The sequence below is a fragment of the Coregonus lavaretus genome (assembly GCF_964263955.1).
Source record: "Coregonus lavaretus genome assembly, chromosome: 13".
NCBI classification, from domain to species: domain Eukaryota; kingdom Metazoa; phylum Chordata; class Actinopteri; order Salmoniformes; family Salmonidae; genus Coregonus; species Coregonus lavaretus.
This window is the reverse complement of record NC_140000.1, coordinates 33,064,359-33,086,294: the sequence shown is the minus strand read 5'-3', so window position 1 is coordinate 33,086,294 and position 21,936 is coordinate 33,064,359. Positions and strand designations below refer to the sequence as shown.

Sequence of the window (21,936 nt, the reverse complement as noted above, 5' to 3'; positions counted from 1 at the left end):
AAATGGAAATATCACATTTACATAAGTATTCAGACCCTTTACTCAGTACTTGGCAGCGATTACAGCCTCAAGTCTTCTCAGGTATGACGCTACAAGCTTGGCACACCTGTATTTGGGGAGTTTCTACCATTCTTCTCTGCAGATCCTCTCAAGCTCTGTCAGGTTGGATGGGGAGCGTCGCTGCACAGCTATTTTCAGGTCTCTCCAGAGATGTTCGATCAGGTTCAAGTCCGTGCTCTGGCAGGGCCACTCAAGGACATTCAGAGACTTGTTCCAAAGCCACTCCTGCGTTGTCTTGGCTGTGTGCTTAAGGTCGTTGTCCTGTTGGAAGGTGAACCTTCGCCCCCCAGTCTGAGGTCCTGAGTGCTCTGGAGCAGGTTTTCATCAAGGATCTCTCTGTGCTTTGCTCCGTTCATCTTTCCCTTGATCCTGACTAGTCTCCCAGTCCCTGCCGCTGTTAAACATCCCCACAGCATGATGCTGCCACCACCATGCTTCACTGTAGGGATGGTGCCAGGTTTCCTCCAGACGCGACGATTGGCATTCAGGCCAAAGAGTTCAATCTTGGTTTCATCAGACCAGAGAATCTTGTTTCTCATTGTCTGAAAGTCCTTTAGGTGCCTATTGGCAAACTCCAAGCGGCCTGTCATGTGCCTTTAACTGCGGAGTGGCTTCTGTCTGGCCACTCTACCATAAAGGCCTGATTGGTGGAGTGCTGCAGAGATGGTTGTCCTTCTGGAAGGTTCTCCCATCTCCACAGAGGAACTCTGGAGCTCTGTCAGAGTGACCATCGGGTTCTTGGTCACCTCCCTGACCAAGGCCCTTCTCCCCTGATTGTTCAGTTTGGCCGGGCGGCCAGCTCTAGGAAGAGTCTTGGTGGTTCCAAACTTCTTCCATTTAGGAATGATGTAGGCCACTGTGTTCTTGGGGACCTTCAATGCTGCAGACACTTTTTGGTACCCTTCCCCAGGTCTGTGCTTCGAGACAATCCTGTCTCGGAGCTCTACGGACAATTCCTTCGACCTCATGGCTTGGTTTTTACTCTGACATGCACTGTCAACTGTGGGACCATAAATAGACAGGTTTGTGCCTTTCCAAATCATGCCCAATCAATTGAATTTACCACAGGTCAAGTTGTAGAAACATCTCAAGGATGATCAATGGAAACAGGATTCACCTGAGCTCAATTTCGAGTCTAATAGCAAAGGGTCTGAATACCTATGTAAATAAGGTATTTCTGTTTTTTAATACATTTGCAAAAATGTCTAAAAACCTGTTTTCACTTTGTCATTATGGGGTATTGTGTGTACATTGATGAGGGGGGGAAAAAAGAATGTAATCTATTTTAGAATAAGGCTGTAACGTAACGAAATGTGGAAAAAGTCTAGGGGTCTGAATACTTTCCAAATGTGCTGTTTGAGCACATGTTAGTCAGTCATCCATGTTTATTTCATTATGGTATTTATTTTTCCAAGATCTATTGGTTGAAAGGTGATAGAAGTAGATACAATTTGGAAGTGGATGCTTTGGGATGGCAATGGACAGTTTCCTTTGCTATAGAAAGTGGTTTGATTAGGTCATTGAATATTTATTGATTCTGATTGAGTCATTGATTTGATTCTGCTGCCAATCACACACAATTAAGTGTCTTTATTGTAAGCTGTGCGTGCTTCTATTGAGGCTCTTTAGAGTCTCCTCATATCCACTGAAACCTCACCACTCTCCCTGTCCTCCGCAGGAGCGTCTCTTGCTGTCCATCCTGCCCAAGCACATAGCAGATGAGATGTTACAGGACATGAAGAAGAAAGAAGCAAGTCAGACTGGACAGAAGGAGATGCAGCAGTTCAACACCATGTACATGTATCGCCACGAAAATGTCAGGTAAGACTCAGTAGCCAGACTATATATACAGTCTATAGACCTATGGCTAGGAGAACATAACTTATAGAGTATACTATGTTATATAACAAAGAGGCAGGATATCCAATAGGATGATGTGATGACAGCATGTATCCCCTCTCTCCGGCAGTATTTTGTTTGCAGACATTGTGGGATTCACTCAGCTGTCATCATCATGCAGTGCCCATGAGCTGGTCAAGCTCCTCAATGAACTGTTTGCCCGCTTTGACAAGCTGGCTGCCGTGAGTCATTCACACACACAGACATAAATATATTACTTACTGACTGAAAATGTATGTTGGTTGACATGTATTCATACTCATCTTTTAAACATAGATTTATTTATAGATTAAAGTTCATTTACATGAGTAGTCACATCATTTCACATACAGATTAAATCACTAATTTGAATGTTCCAGCCCCTACCTCACTGTGTGTGTGTTTCTGTTTCTGTGTAGAAATACCACCAGTTGAGAATAAAGATCCTGGGCGACTGTTACTACTGTATCTGTGGCCTGCCAGACTACAGAGAGGACCACGCTGCCTGCTCCATCATGATGGGCCTGGCCATGGTGGAGGCCATTTCGTGAGTAGCACCCAATGGAAATGTGGACTGAAGAAACTGTACGCAATTAATATGTTTTACCAAGGTTTGATGCGCTTTTAAGTCCAAACCTTTCAGTATTCCGAATGACCTCCTTTTCAGACGTGTTCACATCTGAGGTCTTTCTGTACTTGTGGTGTATAGGGTGTCATTTGAGATTTGCACAGAGTAGGAATAATGTGGTGTGCTGGAGGCAAATCGAATGGTAGGGGAAACACTGGCTAGGGTGGTTCTTCTTGGCTCTGTGTCACGGTGACTGTGTTGTCCTGTAGGTATGTTCGTGAGAAGACCGGGACAGATGTGGACATGCGTGTGGGGGTGCACACTGGCACTGTCCTGGGGGGCGTCCTGGGACAGAAGCGGTGGCAGTATGACGTCTGGTCCACTGACGTCACCGTGGCCAATAAGATGGAGGCGGGAGGAATACCAGGGTAAGAAGGAACTGGTTTAAACCCCTCTGTCTAAGTTATTACAGTGGGGAAAAAAAGTATTTAGTCAGCCACCAATTGTGCAAGTTCTCCCACTTAAAAATATGAGAGAGGCCTGTAATTTTCATCATAGGTACACGTCAACTATGACAGACAAATTGAGAAAAAAAATCCAGAAAATCACATTGTAGGATTTTTAATGAATTTATTTGCAAATTATGGTGGAAAATAAGTATTTGGTCACCTACAAACAAGCAAGATTTCTGGCTCTCACAGACCTGTAACTTCTTCTTTAAGAGGCTCCTCTGTCCTCCACTCGTTACCTGTATTAATGGCACCTGTTTGAACTTGTTATCAGTATAAAAGACACCTGTCCACAACCTCAAACAGTCACACTCCAAACTCCACTATGGCCAAGACCAAAGAGCTGTCAAAGGACACCAGAAACAAAATTGTAGACCTGCACCAGGCTGGGAAGACTGAATCTGCAATAGGTAAGCAGCTTGGTTTGAAGAAATCAACTGTGGGAGCAATTATTAGGAAATGGAAGACATACAAGACCACTGATAATCTCCCTCGATCTGGGGCTCCACGCAAGATCTCACCCTGTGGGGTCAAAATGATCACAAGAACGGTGAGCAAAAATCCCAGAACCACACGGGCGGACCTAGTGAATGACCTGCAGAGAGCTGGGACCAAAGTAACAAAGCCTACCATCAGTAACACACTACGCCGCCAGGGACTCAAATCCTGCAGTGCCAGACGTGTCCCCCTGCTTAAGCCAGTACATGTCCAGGCCCGTCTGAAGTTTGCTAGAGTGCATTTGGATGATCCAGAAGAGGATTGGGAGAATGTCATATGGTCAGATGAAACCAAAATAGAACTTTTTGGTAAAAACTCAACTCGTCGTGTTTGGAGGACAAAGAATGCTGAGTAGCATCCAAAGAACACCATACCTACTGTGAAGCATGGGGGTGGAAACATCATGCTTTGGGGCTGTTTTTCTGCAAAGGGACCAGGACGACTGATCCGTGTAAAGGAAAGAATGAATGGGGCCATGTATCGTGAGATTTTGAGTGAAAACCTCCTTCCATCAGCAAGGGCATTGAAGATGAAACGTGGCTGGGTCTTTCAGCATGACAATGATCCCAAACACACCGCCGGGCAATGAAGGAGTGGCTTCGTAAGAAGCATTTCAAGGTCCTGGAGTGGCCTAGCCAGTCTCCAGATCTCAACCCCATAGAAAATCTTTGGAGGGAGTTGAAAGTCCGTGTTGCCCAGCGACAGCCCCAAAACATCACTGCTCTAGAGGAGATCTGCTTGGAGGAATGGGCCAAAATACCAGCAACAGTGTGTGAAAACCTTGTGAAGACTTACAGAAAATGTTTGACCTGTGTCATTGCCAACAAAGGGTATATAACAAAGTATTGAGAAACTTTTGTTATTGACCAAATACTTATTTTCCACCATAATTTGCAAATAAATTCATTAAAAATCCTACAATGTGATTTTCTGGATTTTTTTTTCTCATTTTGTCTGTCATAGTTGACGTGTACCTATGATGAAAATTACAGGCCTCTCTCATCTTTTTAAGTGGGAGAACTTGCACAATTGGCTGACTAAATACTTTTTTCCCCCACTGTACATTAGTTTTAAGTTATTACATTTTCCCTAACCCTGTTTATAGATCTTTACTACAACCTTAGATGATGCACAGGCAAGATTGACCTGCCTCATGAACTCATATTTGTCATATATTTTTGTGCCCAATACAAACCCTATATACCTATACAAAATTAATTATTGCTAGCAATAAGTCATGAATTATGAAGTAGGTAAGGAAATGTTGATGTTCTGTATATCAAAAAGAGGGTGACAGCAGGAATCATTTAAAGTTTGCAATAGGGAGGTTATAGGGTCAGCTCCCACCCAGCCTGCCATTGATAGGCCAGGCTCTCTGACCTCAAATCTATAACACCTGACCTTTGCGGCAGGCGTGTGCACATCTCCCAGGCCACCATGGAGTGTCTGCACGGGGAGTTTGATATGGAACCGGGGAACGGAGGCGACCGCTGTGAGTACCTGAAGGAGAGGGGCATCGACTCCTACCTGGTGGTGGTGCCCAAGGGCCCCCTGGGAAAGAACGGCATCAACGGGGTGGTGAGTATTGCCTCAATACCTAGTTTTATTCAACCTTTATTCTTACAGGTTCGTCTCACTGAGATAAAACCTCGGTAAACCTTTATTCTACAACCAGGTAGAAGTTACTAAGAAATAACTTTTGTCTTTAACAAACTTTGGTACCAGTCACCACTTTTGTTACATTTTGAGGTAATTACCAGCATAGTTTCCTAGTTAATACTGTGAAAATACCAGGTAAGTAACAGCTTACAACAGGCTGTAAAAGAAAGCGTTATAAAAATGTCAATATTTTTTCCTCCAGATCCCTCCGGTCAACACACCACAGTAACTGTAACACACCTCACATTCTCTCTTCTCTCCTCCTTCCTGTCTCTTCATTTCCTATCAGAAGTTGTCTGTGATGTCGTCCAATGGGAACTCTCCATTGTTGATCAACACCACTGAGTGTAATGGGAGTGTCCACACAGCCTGCACCACACCAGACGAGCCAGAGGAGCTGGACACACGGGTAACGTATGACCTTTACTGTAACCCCTAACACACAGGATTGCAACTCTGTCCTAGAAGTGCACAGTGTGTGCAGGCCTTTGTTCCAGTTTAGGATTAGCACACCTATTCAAAAGATTAACTAATCATTGTCTTATATTTAGACCTCGATTTGTTTATTCAGGGGTGTTAGCGCTGGGCTAGTACAAAAACCTCCAAATACTTTTGCTGTCTCCAAGACAGGAGTTGCTCCAACGGGTGCTACCTTCTCCACTTCAAACCTGAATGAAGAGTGGCTACGTCCAGATTCTCCCCCCTTCTCATTAAGTGTGCACTTGCACACTCCCCATCATAGATCTAAAAGCATTGAATTGTTGTAAGCATTGGCTGGAGAGAGTTTCGACCATTGTTACATCCATGAGAGAGAGTGTGCAAGTGCACACTTTAGAAGAAGTGTGGAGAATCGGGGTGCATCCAGTGTGTGGTGTAATGACAGACCAGGAATGCCACCTTCTTGTGACACCAGGTGGTGAACCCTTCGTTCCCCAACCCTCGGCGGAGGCTAAGACTGCGGGACCTGGCTGAGAGGGTGATTGATGCCCAAGAGAACGAACAGGAGCTCAACAAACTGCTCAATGAGGCACTGCTGGAGAGAGAAACCGTACAAGCGTGAGTAGAGAAAGAGTGAGAGTGAGGGTGTGTGTGGGGTTGCAAAATTCCAGGTACTTTAAATAAATTCCCTGGTTATCCTGAAATCCTGGTTGGAGGATTCCGGATTTCATGCTTATTGCCTCCTAATTCGGGGAAACCTCCAACTGGGAATTTTGGGGAAACCAGGGAATTTATTTATTAAAACTTCCCTGAATTTTGCCAGCCTGTGTGTATCTACAGTTGAAGTCGGAAGTTTACATACACCTTAGCCAAATACATTTAAACTAAGTTTTTCACAATTCCTGACATTTAATCCTTTAGTCTTTAGGTCAGTTAGGTTCACCACTTTATTTTAAGAATGTGAAATGTCAGAATAATTGTAGAGAGAATGATTTATTTAAGCTTTTATTTCTTTCATCACATTCCCAGTGGGTCAGAAGTTTACATACACTCAATTAGTATTTGGTAGCATTGCCTTTAAATTGTTTAACTTGGGTCAAACGTTTCGGGTAGCCTTCCACAAGCTTCCCACAATAAGTTGGGTGAATTTTGGCCCATTCCTCCTGACAGAGCTGGTGTAACTGAATCAGGTTTGTAGGCCTCCTTGCTTGTGCACGCCTTTTCAGTTCTGCCCACACATTTTCTATAGGATTGAGGTCAGGGCTTTGTGATGGCCACTCCAATACCTTGACTTTGTTGTCCTTAAGCCATTTTGCCACAACTTTGGAAGTATGCTTGGGGTCATTGTCCATTTGGAAGACCCATTTGCGACCAAGCTTTAACTTCCTGACTGATGTCTTGAGATGTTGCTTCAATATATCCACATCATTTTCCTTCCTCATGATGCCATCTATTTTGTGAAGTGCACCAGTCCCTCCTGCAGCATGATACTGCCACCCCCTTGCTTCACGGTTGGGATGGTGTTCTTCGGCTTGCAAGCGTCCCCCCTTTTTCCTCCAAACTATGGTCATTATGGCCAAACAGTTCTATTTTTGTTTCATCAGACCAGAGGACATTTCTCCAAAAAGTAAGATCTTTGTCCCCATGTGGCTTCTTCTTTGCTGAGCGGCCTTTCCGGTTATGTCGATATAGGACTCGTCTTACTGTGGATATAGATACTTGTGTACCTGTTTCCTCCAGCATCTTCACAAGGTCCTTTGCTGTTGTTCTGGGATTGATTTGCACTTTTCGCACCAAAGTACGTTCATCTCTAGGAGACAGAACACGTCTCCTTCCTGAGCGGTATGACGGCTGCGTGGTCCCATGGTGTTTATACTTGTGTACTATTGTTTGTACAGATGAACGTGGTACCTTCAGGCATTTGGAAATTGCTCCCAAGGATGAAACAGACTTGTCTACAACTTTTCTTTTTCTGAGGTCTTGGCTGATTTCTTTTGATTTTCCCATGTTGTCAAGCAAAGAGGCACAGAGTTTGAAGGTAGGCCTTGAAATACATCCACAGGTACACCTCCAATTGACTCAAATGATGTCAATTAGCCTATTAGAAGCTTCTAAAGCCATGACATCATTTTCTGGAATTTTCCAAGCTGTTTAAAGGCACAGTCAACTTAGTGTATGTAAACTTCTGACCCACTGGAATTGTGATACATTGAATTATAAGTGAAATAATCTGTTTGTAAACAATTGTTGGAAAAATTGCTTGTGTCATGCACAAAGTAGATGTCCTAACCGACTTGCCAAAACTATAGTTTGCTAACAAGAAATTTGTGGAGTGGTTGAAAAACGAGTTTTAATCACTCCAACCTAAGTGTATGTAAACTTCCGACTTCAACTGTATGTATGTGTGTGTGTGATAGTCATAGAGAAACACCTCAGTAGCAGAGGGTGTGTGAGTGAGCCATGTGCAGCCAGGTATGAATCCTCTGTTATGTGAGCAGACAGACCGTGTGATCCCTCCCTCTACCCTGTCTCCATCTGCCCTGTCAGTCTGAAGGGGAAACGCACCAACTGTCTGTCCCTGCGCTTTGTGGACCCTGAGCTGGAGACCCGCTACTCTGTAGAAAAGGAGAAGCAGAGCGGGGCTGCCTTCAGCTGCTCCTGTGTAGTGCTCCTGTTCACTGCAGCCATGGAGGTCCTGATAGACCCACGGTGAGTTTACCTAAACTCTCGCTCTCTCTCTCTCTCTCTCTCAGTCTCGTGTTCCTTATGTTCTGTGTGTTCTTGCGGTTGACAGGATGATAGCAAATTACGTGACCCTAGCTGTGGGAGAGGTCCTGCTGCTCGTCCTCACCGTCTGCTCTCTGGCGGCCATCTTCCCTCGAGTGAGTGCCCCTTCCCCCCGCTCCACTATCACACCTCGCTCAACATCCAACCAGAGAGCAGCTATCCTTTCAGCGCGAGCAACAGTTAACCCACAGCCAAATCATAATTTATCATAGAACATTTTCCACAACATAAGAAATCCGTAGATATTAAGATATTTGTTGTGGCGTACTCTTGAGGAAAAATAACGTAGTTGTGATAGTGGATCAGCATACCGTAGTTAAGTAACTTAGATGTGGTAAGCATCTCATGATGCTGTGCATTTGATGTGTACATACAGTACACTCCCAATGTTACGTAAGCTGAATGAGGTAGAAAATGTGTCTAATCAGCACCCCATACGTTCGTTCTTTTGTCACGCATCAACACTTTTGATCTAACCTCATGAGCCAGGTCATGGAAAGTCAAATGTATTGACTGCTACAGACAGTTATGTAGCTACCACTATCGACTGCTACTGTCACCCTAACAGCAACACTCCTCCCCCATCCCCACATTGCCCACAAGGGTTTTGAACCCCATGTACTGTATCTGTGCACTGTGTGTGCGTGCGCACACACACATAAACAAACAGATTAACTGATTCACTGTTACGAAACAACTACTGTATCAAGGGCGAAATGCATGTCCATGTCGATATTTGTCTGTGCCTGTCACAGTACAATGTCAACCACACAAACACCAGAAACCACACACACTCACACATACACTTCAACCCAGAGCCTATAAGCAAGAGCTTTTAGTGCTACATAATGAAATGCTTTTACTTGAAGCTGTATGGACCAGATTATTGTTCAGCTGCTGAGAGAATGTACTATACCCAATGAGATCAGATTTAACCATTGGAGATCTGAGTCCCCTCACGTGACAGTAGTTCCAATCCAGTAACTATTCTTTATGTATGGAAAATCTTAATTTGATCACCAGGAAATGTAAAACTTCTGGTGTATTTAAGATTCAGAAAGGCTTCTGAAGTTTGTAATTTCCACTTTGAAATTTCAGACTTGATTTTCCCTTATGAGAAATGTATCAACCCCTACAAAAATGGCCACTAATTATAATCCACATAATAATTCACATTTCCTGTTGCTGCAGGATTATTTTCATGCTGTAGCAAACTGGCGCATATTAATATCCTTCATCTATACAAACTCACTACGACAAATACCCTGACCTACTATGGTTTCCATCTGATGATGCATTTGAAAACTGAACATGATTACGATGATTACAATTGTATTACTTTGTTGGTTACAGCTAGCAAGGACGACCCTCACCATCAATCAGAGTTAACAAGTTTTTAATGTTGTTCCACCATTGCCCCACATATACCACAGGTGTCGTAAAAGATTGTTGTAAAACATTACTCAAAACCACATCAATACAACAATGGTGGTGAAGATGTTGATGATGATGATAAAGATATTGCTGGTAGTTCAGGTGACTGGTTAATGATATTACTGTTGATGACCAACATGTTATTTTTCTTCCTAGGTTTTCCCTAAGAGGCTGGTGTCTTTCTCCACATGGATCGACCACACCCGCTGGGCACGGAACACATGGGCCATGGCAGCAATCTTCATCCTCACCATGGCTGACATTGTGGACATGGTGAGAAACGCTCATCGTTAGTCCAGTAGAATCAATCACAACAATAAGAACAGTGGCTTTCTGGTGTTGAACACACAAGACTTCCCATAAACCTGGGTTTGACTTAAGGGTCTGTTTTTGGTATTGACATGCATGCACACTGTCCAAATGCAACAGCACACATTGCAGTTGAATGTTTTAAATTCATAATAAAGCAACAAGATGGGAGTGAACCAAGGATTTTAAAAAGGGGTCCAGGTAAGTTTGGAGGAAGCACTAGAAATCGATTGAGTGGTGGCTCGGATCTTGCGTTGACATTTGGCCTCTATCCCCTCTCTGTCCATGCCCTGTAGCTAAGCTGTCCCCGTCCCTCGGGAAATGCCACAATGGCCCCTCCCTCCTCTGTTGTCCAATCCGGGGCCGAGGGCTGTCTGGAAAACCCCAAGTACTACAGCTACATCGCCGTGCTGGCACTCATGGCGACCACCATGCTGGTGCAGGTCAGCCACATGGTCAAGGTCACACTCATGCTCCTCATCACCATAGCAACGGGCATCGTCAACATCTACAGCTGGAGGGACATATTTGACCGCTACGATATGGCCCGCTTCCAGGACTACAGGTAGATGTGGTTGTGGTGTTATAGGCTGTTGTGGTGTTATAGGTGGTGGTCATCAGTTTATGGATGTGTGGTCATAATTTATTTTCAATTAGTAAAACTGAAATTGGAATTTCAGTTGACTGAATTGAAATGAAATTGACCCCAACTCTGATTGTCTTGTTTAGTGTGATATTGTTGTTCTGTTAACAATGTGCGCATGCCTGTGATTTCTGATTATCTCTGTGCTCTATTTTTAGGTCTTACCTGGTTCCCTCTAAATATGCCATGACCGTGATGATCTTCATCATGATGATCAGCTTCTACTACTTTTCTCGACATGTAAGTTACTGTGGCAGAAGTCTACTAGTTATCTACCTTCCAACCTCACTAAGTCATCACCACCTTCTCTATTTTCCACATCAGCCTTCTCTGCTTCTCCTCCATCCTTGTTAACCTCTCCACCTCTATTTGAACCTCTTTCCTGTCTCCTGACACCCTGTCCCCGACTGTAGGTGGAGAAGCTAGCCCGAACTCTGTTCTTGTGGAAGATTGAGGTCCATGAGCAGAAGGAGAAGGTGTATGAGATGAGGCGCTGGAATGAGGCGCTGGTCACTAACATGCTGCCAGAGCACGTAGCACGGCACTTCCTGGGCTCCAAGAAAAGGGACGAGGTGAGACAGTGTCACTAATGTAGATGCAGTACAAAAATATGCAAAAATATTGAACAGCAGAAAGGGGGAAAATACGTTTCCATGGCACTTTACACACCGAACCCAGGGCTCTAAATTAAAACGAATTATTGGTAGCACTGAAAATATTTTTTTTATTGATTGAGATACTGTATATTGGGCCTATATGTTTTCTAGCTACTTCTGAAGCACATGTTGTGTCCTTGAAACTAATATGTAACCCTGTGAATGCATTTAGGAGCATATGAGACCAACACTTTATAGCCCTGACCTTACCTACCATGTAGCTACAATGTAACTACTATTAGTCAGCCAAATGACCGTGCTCACCATTATAACCGTTTGAATAGCAAAACAATTATAATACATGTACAACCCCTTCCTAATATTGAGTTGCACCCCCTTTTGCCCTCCGAACAGCCTGGACTCTACAAGGTGTCAAGTGTTCCACAGGGATGCTAGCCCATGTTGACTCCAATGCTTCCCACAGTTGTGTGAAGTTGGCTGGATGTCCTTTGGGTGGTGGACCATTCTTGAAAAGGTTGAGCATGAAAAACCCAGCAGCGTTGCAGTTCTTGACATACTCAAACCGGTGCACCTGGCACCTACTACCCCGTTCAAAGGCACTTAAATCTTTTGTCTTGCCCATTCACCCTCTGAATGGCACACATACACAATCCATGTCTCAAATGTCTCAAGGCTTTAAAATGATTTAACCTGTCTCCTACCCTTCATCTACACTGATTTGAAGTGGATTTAACTGCTGCCATCAATAAGGGATCATAGCTTTCACCTGGATTCACCTGGTCAGTCCTCTCCTCTGCTCCTGACTGCATGTGCTGCTTCTGCAGGGAGCGGGGTGTTGCCTAGGCAACCGAAACACTTGTTTACTACAACACCTTGCGTGTTTCAGCAAGGAGCAACAACGTTTCATCACGTTGTAGTGTCCATGTAACAGCAGAAACTGACTCAACCGCACGAATGGCCGGCCGTTCAGTCTTCAGTCAGCTGGTCGTTCATATATATATATATATATATATATATATATATATATATATACAGTGAGGGAAAAAAGTATTTGATCCCCTGCTGATTTTGTACGTTTGCCCACTGACAAAGACATGATCAGTCTATAATTTTAATGGTAGGTTTTTTTTAACAGTGAGAGACAGAATAACAACAAAAAAATCCAGGAAAACGCATGTCAAAAATGTTATAAATTGATTTGCATTTTAATGAGGGAAATAAGTATTTGACCCCTCTGCAAAACATGACAGTACTTGGTGGCAAAACCCTTGTTGGCAATCACAGAGGTCAGACGTTTCTTGTAGTTGGCCACCAGGATTGCACACATCTCAGGAGGGATTTTGTCCCACTCCTCTTTGCAGATCTTCTCCAAGTCATTAAGGTTTCGAGCCTGACGTTTGGCAACTCGAACCTTCAGCTCCCTCCACAGATTTTCTATGGGATTAAGGTCTGGAGACTGGCTAGGCCACTCCAGGACCTTAATGTGCTTCTTCTTGAGCCACTCCTTTGTTGCCTTGGCCGTGTGTTTTGGGTCATTGTCATGCTGGAATACCCATCCACGACCCATTTTCAATGCCCTGGCTGAGGGAAGGAGGTTCTCACCCAAGATTTGATGGTACATGGCCCCGTCCATCGTCCCTTTGATGCGGTGAAGTTGTCCTGTCCCCTTAGCAGAAAAACACCCCCAAAGCATAATGTTTCCACCTCCATGTTTGACGGTGCGGATGGTGTTCTTGGGGTCATAGGCAGCATTCCTCCTCCTCCAAACACGGCGAGTTGAGTTGATGCCAAAGAGCTTGATTTTGGTCTCATCTGACCACAACACTTTCACCCAGTTCTCCTCTGAATCATTCAGATGTTCATTGGCAAACTTCAGACGGGCCTGTATATGTGCTTTCTTGAGCAGGGGGACCTTGCGGGCGCTGCAGGATTTCAGTCCTTCACGGCGTAGTGTGTTACCAATTGTTTTCTTGGTGACTATGGTCCCAGCTGCCTTGAAATCATTGACAAGATCCTCCCGTGTAGTTCTGGGCTGATTCCTCACCGTTCTCATGATCATTGCAACTCCACGAGGTGAGATCTTGCATGGAGCCCCAGGCAAAGGGAGATTGACAGTTCTTTTGTGTTTCTTTCATTTGCGAATAATCGCACCAACTGTTGTCACCTTCTCACCAAGCTGCTTGGCGATGGTCTTGTAGCCCATCCCAGCCTTGTGTAGGTCTACAATCTTGTCCCTGACATTCTTGGAGAGCTCTTTGGTCTTGGCCATGGTGGAGAGTTTGGAATCTGATTGATTGATTGCTTCTGTGGACAGGTGTCTTTTATACAGGTAAAAAACTGAGATTAGGAGCACTCCCTTTAAGAGTGTGCTCCTAATCTCAGCTCGTTACCTATATAAAAGACACCTGGGAGCCAGAAATCTTTCTGATTGAGAGGGGGTCAAATACTTATTTCCCTCATTAAAATGCAAATCAATTTATAACATTTTTGATATGCGTTTTTCTGGATTTTTTTATTGTTATTCTGTCTCTCACTGTTCAAATAAACCTACCATTAAAATTATAGACTGATCATTTCTTTGTCAGTGGGCAAACGTTCAAAATCAGCAGGGGATCAAATACTTTTTTCCCTCACTGTGTATATATATATATATATATATATATATATATATATATATATATATATATATATATTCTTCGAAAAGTATTCAGACCCCTTGACTTAATCCACATTTTGTTACATTACAGCCTTATTCTAAAATGGATTAAATAAATACAAATCCTCAGCAATCTACACACAATACCCTATAATGACGAAGTGAAAACAGGCTTTTAGAAATGTTTGCAAATTTATAAAATTTTTAAAACAGAAATAACGTATTTACATAAGTATTCAGAAACTTTACTATGAGACTCAAAATTAAACTCAGGTGCATCCTGTTTCCATTGATCATCCTTGAGATGTTTCTACAACTTGATTGGACTTCACCTGTGGTAAATCCAATTGATTGGACATGATTTGGAAAGGCACACACCTGTCTATATAAGGTCCCACAGTTGACAGTGCATGTCAGAGTAAACACCAAGCCATGAGGTTGAAGGAATTGTCCGTCGAGCTCTGAGACAGGATTGTGTCAAGGCACAGATCTGGGGAAGGGTACCAAAAAAAATCTGCAGCATTGAAAGTCCCCAAGAACACAGTGGCCTACATCATTCTTATATGGAAGAAGTTTGGAACCACCAAGACTCTTCCTAGAGCTGGCCGCCCGGCCAAACTAAGCAATCTGGGGAAAAGGGCCTTGGTCACTCTGATAGAGCTCAAGAGTTCCTCTGTGGAGATGGGAGAACGTTCCAGAAGGACAACCATCTCTGCAGCACTCTACCAATCAGGCCTTTATGGTAAAGTGGCCAGATGGAAGCCACTCCTCAGTAAAAGGCACATGACAACTTTTGGAGTTTGCCAAAAGGCACCTAAAGACTCGCAGACCATGAGAAACAAGATTCTCTGGTCTGATGAAACCAAGATCGAACTCTTTGGCCTGAATGCCAAGTGTCACGTCTGGAGGAAATCTGGCACCATCCCTACGGTGAAGCATGGTGGTGGCAGAATCATGCTGTGGGGATATTTTTCAGTGGGAGGGACTGGGAGACTAGTCAGGATTGAGGCAAAGACGAACGGAGCAAAGTACAGAGAGATCCTTGATGAAAACCTGCTCCAGAACGCTCAGGACCTCAGACTGGGGCGACGGTTCACCTTCCAACAGGACAACGACCCTAAGCACACAGCTAAGACAACGCGGGAGTGGCTTCAGGTCAAGTCTCTGAATGTCCTTGAGTGGCCCAGCCAGAGCCCGGACTTGAACCTGATCGAACATCTCTGGAGATACCTGAATAATAGCTGTGAAGCAATGTTCCCCATCCAACCTGACAGAGCTTGAGAGGATCTGCAGAGAAGAATGAGAGAATCTCCCCAAATACCGGTGTGCCAAGCTTGTAGCGTCATACCTAAGAAGACTTGGGGCTGTAATTGCTGCCAAAGGTGCTTCAACAAAGTACTGAGTAAAGGGTCTGAATACTTATTTCAGTTTATTTTTAATACTTGTGCAAAAATTCATAAAAATCAGTTTTTGCTTTGTCATAATGAGGTATTCGGGTAGCCTTCCACAAGCTTCCCACAATAAGTTGGGTGAATTTTTGCCCATTCCTCCTGACAGATCTGGTGTAACTGAATCAGGTTTTTAGGCCTCCTTGCTCGCACACGCTTTTTCAGTTCTGCCCACAAATGTTCTATAGGATTGAGGTCAGGGCTTTGTGATGGCCACTCCAATACCTTGACTTTGTTATCCTTAAGCCATTTTGCCACAACTTTGGAAGTATGCTTGGGGTCATTGTCCATTTGGAAGACCCATTTGCGACCAAGCTTTAACTTCCTAACTGATGTCTTGAGATGTTGCTTCAATATATCCACATAATTTTCCTTCCTCATGATGCCATCTATTTTGTGAAGTGCACCAGTCCCTCCTGCAGCAAAGCACCCCCACAGCATGATGCTGCCACTCCCGTGCTTCACGGTTGGGATGGTGTTCTTCGGCTTGCAAGCGTCCCCCGTTTTTCCTCCAAACATAACGATGGTCATTATGGCCAAACAGTTCTATTTTTGTTTCATCAGACCAGAGGACATTTCTCCAAAAAGTACCATCTTTGTCCCCATGTGCAGTTGCAAACCATAGTGTGGCTCTTTTATGGCTGTTTTGGAGCAGTGGCTTCTTCCTTGCTTAGCGGCCTTTCAGGTTATGTCGATATAGGACTCGTTTTACTGTGGATATAGATACTTTTGTTACCTGTTTCCTCCAGCACCTTCACAAGTTCCTTTGCTGTTGTTCTGGGATTGATTTGCACTTTTCACACCAAAGTACGTTCATCTCTAGGAGACAGAACGCGTCTCCTTCCTGAGCGGTATGACGGCTGCATGGTCCCATGGTGTTTATACTTGCGTACTATTGTTTGTACAGATGAACGTGGTACCTTCAGGCATTTGGAAATTGCTCCCAAGGATGAACCATACTTGTGGAGGTCTACAACTTTTCTTTTTCTGAGGTCTTGGCTGATTTCTTTTGATTTTCCCATGATGTCAAGCAAAGAGGCACTGAGTTTGAAGGTAGGCCTTGAAATACATCCACAGGTACACCTCCAATTGACTCAAATGATGTCAATTAGCCTATTAGAAGCTTCTAAAGCCATGACATCATTTTCTGGAATTTTCCAAGCTGTTTAAAGGCACAGTCAATTTAGTGTATACTGACCCACTGGAATTGTGTAAACTTCTGACCCACTGGAATTGTGATTAAGTAAAATAATCTGTCTGTAAACAATTGTTGTGTCATGCACAAAGTAGATGTCCTAACCGACTTGCCAGAACTATAGTTTGTTAACAAGAAATGTGTGGAGTGGTTGAAAAACGAGTTTTAATGACTCCAACCTAAGTGTATGTAAACTTCCGACTTCAACTGTATACTGTTATGACAGTTTTGTGCCAGCCCTAGTAAATACATAGGTTTTAGGGCACTCACTGTGAAGTGGGACCAATACATGTATAGTTCCTGGAGTTGAGAGAGGTATCAGCAGCGGTGATCAGCCCCCATGTTATCACAGTGGTAAGGTTTGTTCAGCTATTGCACAGGTTACAGCTGGAGTTATACTCTTGAGTTATCTATTTCTGTACATCTGTTAATCTGAAATATATACCCCTTCCAGGAGCTGTACAGCCAGTCATATGATGAGATTGGGGTGATGTTCGCCTCCATCCCCAACTTCTCTGACTTCTACACAGAGGAGAGCATCAACAATGGGGGGATTGAGTGCCTCAGGTTCCTCAACGAAATCATCTCCGATTTTGACAGTGTAAGAAGCTCATAAATCCATAATTTCGTTTTGTGAATTGTAACAGTCATGCAAATGTTGAAACTAGCTTGCTATAACAATGGAAGTACTGTATGTTATGACTCCCTATTCCCCATGTATTCCCACTATATAGGAAATAAAGTTGCTGCCTAACACTTTGAGACTTGACCTTTCAAACCGTGACCTTTAACCTCTGACAGCTCCTGGACGAGTCTCAGTTCCGCTGCATCACCAAGATCAAAACCATTGGCAGCACCTACATGGCAGCGTCAGGGGTCACTCCCGACGTCAGCAACGGCTACGCCTGTCTGAAGGTTAGCTCATTACCATGGTCATCAGCCACTGGGTCTGGGTCAGAGGAGGCTTAAACTAGCCATGTAAACTCCTATAGCATCAGATAATCATGTAAACTCCAATAGCATCAGATAAACTTGTAAACTCCTATAATATGACATAATCATGTGAACTCCTATAGTTAACAGCAGATAACTCCTGAATAACACTAAGCCATGTAAACTCCTTACCAAAACTCCTGATGAACTCAGTCTAGAGCATCTTATACTGTTTGTGGTAGCAGGTCAGAAATGTATTCAAGAGCTTTAGGACTGATCTTCTACAGAGGATATGTTAATTTTATGGGTGATGATGATCGTAGCGGTGGTGATGATCAAATTAATTCACTTAACTTGATGAAGATGGTTAAGGTAGAGTGATCTGTTGTGCAGAAAGAGGAGCTGACTGACAGAGAGCGCTGGCAGCATTTGGCAGATCTGGCTGACTTTGCTCTGGCCATGAAGGTCACGCTCATGAACATCAACTACCAGTCCTTCAACAACTTTATGCTACGCATAGGTCAGTGCTAACCTTCAGCCATATATTTTAAGGTGAGAGGAGAATGGAGAGCGTATCCTAGTTTTGTACTGCATGCATATCATATATCCCATACTTCCTCCTCTCCTCAGGTTTGAATAAAGGGGGGGTGCTGGCTGGAGTTATTGGAGCCCGGAAGCCTCACTATGACATCTGGGGCAACACTGTGAATGTGGCCAGTCGCATGGAGTCCACAGGGGTCATGGGTAACGTCCAGGTAAGGCCTCTCCATACAGGGTGCGATGAGATGCAGGATGTGATAAGTAGTGAGGTGACAATCCGTTATAGCTGTAGCGCTGGCCTGTAAGATCGTTGATGTACCTGATTTCTGGTGAGGACTGAGCAGGAGCACTTGATAGCCTACAATGAGTGATAGTGGCATTGCAGTCACCTGCAAGATCTCAAAACCAGATATAGCAAACTGATACCCGACCGTGCAGTCAATGATGTGGCATGCAACCATTGGTTGACTGCAATGTAGTTACCCTGGAATGCAGGCATTTTCTCCCAGATGGCTATAATAACACAAGAATAATCTTACTTTGTTTGATTACTATTTAGATTGTGGGGTTTTACATCAGGGAATAGCTTTAAGTGGATTACCAAATCTGGGCAGAAAACACATGTGTGCATGCTGAGATTAATCACCTAAAATTCAATGTGATTCTGCTGCCACCAGGTGGTGGAAGATTGCTACCACATCTTGAAGGAGTACGGATTCCGTTTTGTGAGGAGGGGACCCATCTTTGTGAAGGGGAAAGGAGAGCTGCTCACCTACTTTCTGAAGGGTCGAGAAAAACAGGGCTCCTTCATCAACGGCTCCTCGGTCACCCTGCCACACCAAGTGGTGGACAACTCCTGACCTGCGTGTCAACGCTCACAGAAACACACACGCACACACATAATCAGAAATATACATTCTAATGTATAAGTGAGATCTGAATTAACGCTTATACCAACACTCCATCTTTCAGAATTGCAAAGTATGTAAGAGGATATGTACATCTTGCAAAGAGAGAAGATTTTCGCAATGCCCCCCCCCCCCCCCCCCCCCCCCCCCCACCTTGCCTGTTCAAATACTTTTTTTGCAAACTACAAAGCTTTTCAAAATAGTGCTCAGCTACTTGCACTACAGACTTATGAACACATATCACACTACTGTATAGTCACACATATTTACACACAGTCTTAGACAAACACTCTTATTCAGACACACACCGTCTGACAAACACATATTCATGTATTCACTACAATGTCATCCTTACGACACACTCAAGCCAGATGCATCATGGCTGTTGGACTAAATGCCTAATTTGGAATATTTTCCCCCTTTTACAAAAAACGTTATATTTGGAAAATAATGGATTTCATTGTGTTTGTTACAGTATCTCCAAACTGCTTGGAGATGAAGATGACCTGAGATAAGATGGTAGTGTGTTTTGAAGGTTAAGTGTGTGTGTGGGTGTGGGTTCTTCAAGTGCAGTCGCAAAAAACCATCAAGCGCTATGATGGGTACAGAACCCAGGTGTGAGTGCTCAGGTGTAAAATTGGAGACAGGTTGAATGTTTTTGTGGTTTTTGGAGGCGTTGCAGGTGTGGGTGTATACATGTTGTCAAGCAAGAGTGATTCATGGTATTTTAGAGTTTGTGGTCATCAGGTCTTTGTGAGTAGCTGACACCTGTGGCCATATGGGTATTCCGGTGGGTAGAAAGGCTGTGCCCTGAAATTATTTGCCCCCTTTCTGATTTTCTCTATTTTTACATGTTTTTGAAACTGAATGTTATCAGATCTTCAACCAAAACCTAATATTAGATAAAGGGAACCTGAGTTTACAAATAACAACAACAAGAAAACTACTTTATTTATTTAATTAACAAAGTTATGCAACACCCTATTCCCCAGTGTGAAAAAGTAATTGCCCCCTTACACTCAATAACTGGTTGTGCCACCTTTAGCTGCAATGAATGCAACCAAATGCTTCCTCTAGTTGTTGATCAGTCTCTCACATCGCTGTGGAAGATTTTTGGCCCACTCTTGCATGCAGAACTGCTTTAACTCAGCGACATTTGCTTGTTTCAAGTCCTGCCACAACATCTCAATTGGGATTAGGTCTGGACTTTGACTAGGCCATTCCAAAACTTCGAATATGTTGCTTTTTAGCCATTTTCATGTAGACTTGATTGTGTGTTTTGGATTAAAGTTGAATCAAGTTTGCCAAAAACCACCTGGAAGCACCTGGATGATCATCAAGGCTCTTGGAAGAATGTGCTATGGACAGATAGTATAACTTTTTGGACGACATGGGTCCCATTATGTCTGGTGAAAAACCAAACACTGCATTCCACGGTGGTGGTAGTGTGATGGTTTGGGGATGCTTTGCTGCCTCAGGACCTGGACAACTTGTTCTTAATAGAAGGAACCATAAATTATGCTCTGTATCAAATATAATTATATTGGTCACATACACATATTTAGCAGATGTTATTGTGGGTGTAGCAAAATGCTTGCTGTATCAGCCTGACATTCTCCTGTAGAATTCTCTGTCTGTAAGCTGAAGCACAGCTGGGTCATGCAGCAAGACAATAATCCAAAACACACAATCAAGTCTACATGAAAATGGCTAAAAAGCAACAAATTTGAATTTTTTGAATTGCCTAGTCAACGTGAGAGACTGATCAGTAACTACAGGAAGCGTTTGGTTAGAGTCATTGCAGCTAAAGGTGGCACACGCAGTTATTGAGTGTAAGGGGGCAATTACTTTTTCACACAGGGGCATTGGGTGTTGCAAAACTTTGTTTATGAAATAAGTATGTAATTGTTGTGTTATTTGTTCACTCGGGTTCCCTTTATCTAATATTAGGTTTTGGTTGAAGATCTGATAACATTCATTATCAAAAATATGCAAAAGTAGAGAATTAGAAAGGGGGCAAATACTTTTTCATAGCACTGTATGTTTGTTTGTGTGTATGTAAGGTGGATATGTGGACAGTATTGCAGGTGCGGGTGAGTTTATTTTGCTCATATTGTATCCCCATCAGCGTCTTTTCTCCGAAATTGGATGAAAGTGCAATAGTTTATTCTTCTACAACCCTCTGTCCTCGCTTGCCCCTTACACAAATTAAAACATTCCTAGCCCTTTAATTAATATTTTTATAACTAAGTTTCATTCATGCTGAGATTCTATTTAAAGTGAAGGGATACAGGACTAATGAGTCTATAAGTTGTACATACAGTTTACTGTTCATGAAATTAATTTATTGCAGATGTCAGGGACAGATTTCCTTTTTTAAACCAATGTAAAAGTGCCAATGTTGAAGGAATGGCTTTGGTCGCTGTACATGTGGCCGAAATGCAGGTCTTTGCAGTTTCTCGATTTGTATTTTAAAGAACCTCAGGCTTGGGAATAAAATGGCACTTTGAATGGTCTGTAAACTATCTGTGTTTGAGTTTAATTTATCTTTAATGTATTTCATTTAAATTATTTGTCATTTTCAAGTGTATTGATTAAAAAAAGAAATTAAACCATGGTCCCCAATACTTTCTTTATTTAGTGTGTTTTGAGTAAGTCTGTTGTGTCCTCATTGGAAAAACATAAAGTTGTCGCATATGTTGATAGTGTGACGTTGATCCATTTCATGCAGAAGTTGCAGAACCTTATGAGCACAAGACGTTGAAAAGACGTTTCAACCAATTTTGCTCGCTGAGTAGAGATCCCCTTTTTGTTGTAGCTTGAAAAAAATTTTAAGGGGCAATCTGCAATTGCAAC

General features: G+C 43.2%; 1 protein-coding gene across 3 annotated transcripts in view; it reads left to right on the top strand.

Moving 5' to 3' along the window:
* Window positions 1-21,716, top strand: part of LOC311140654 (adenylate cyclase type 3-like) — a 33,802-nt gene extending 12,086 nt beyond the window's left edge. For 2 of the 3 annotated variants that reach the window (XM_084175802.1, XM_084175801.1), the window contains exons 4-21: window positions 1,739-1,881; window positions 2,030-2,141; window positions 2,358-2,485; window positions 2,776-2,934; window positions 4,926-5,091; window positions 5,462-5,581; window positions 6,086-6,228; window positions 8,158-8,319; window positions 8,405-8,492; window positions 9,988-10,104; window positions 10,437-10,705; window positions 10,942-11,023; window positions 11,197-11,355; window positions 17,154-17,300; window positions 17,501-17,614; window positions 18,026-18,152; window positions 18,263-18,387; window positions 18,850-21,716. In XM_084175802.1, coding sequence (XP_084031928.1) covers window positions 1,739-1,881; window positions 2,030-2,141; window positions 2,358-2,485; window positions 2,776-2,934; window positions 4,926-5,091; window positions 5,462-5,581; window positions 6,086-6,228; window positions 8,158-8,319; window positions 8,405-8,492; window positions 9,988-10,104; window positions 10,437-10,705; window positions 10,942-11,023; window positions 11,197-11,355; window positions 17,154-17,300; window positions 17,501-17,614; window positions 18,026-18,152; window positions 18,263-18,387; window positions 18,850-19,032 — 2,544 coding nt within the window. In that variant the 3' untranslated portion in view covers window positions 19,033-21,716. The remainder of the gene's footprint in view (window positions 1-1,738; window positions 1,882-2,029; window positions 2,142-2,357; window positions 2,486-2,775; window positions 2,935-4,925; window positions 5,092-5,461; window positions 5,582-6,085; window positions 6,229-8,157; window positions 8,320-8,404; window positions 8,493-9,987; window positions 10,105-10,436; window positions 10,706-10,941; window positions 11,024-11,196; window positions 11,356-17,153; window positions 17,301-17,500; window positions 17,615-18,025; window positions 18,153-18,262; window positions 18,388-18,849) is intronic. The other variant, XM_084175803.1, reaches the window with a different exon arrangement.
* The last annotated feature ends 220 nt before the right edge of the window (window positions 21,717-21,936 follow it).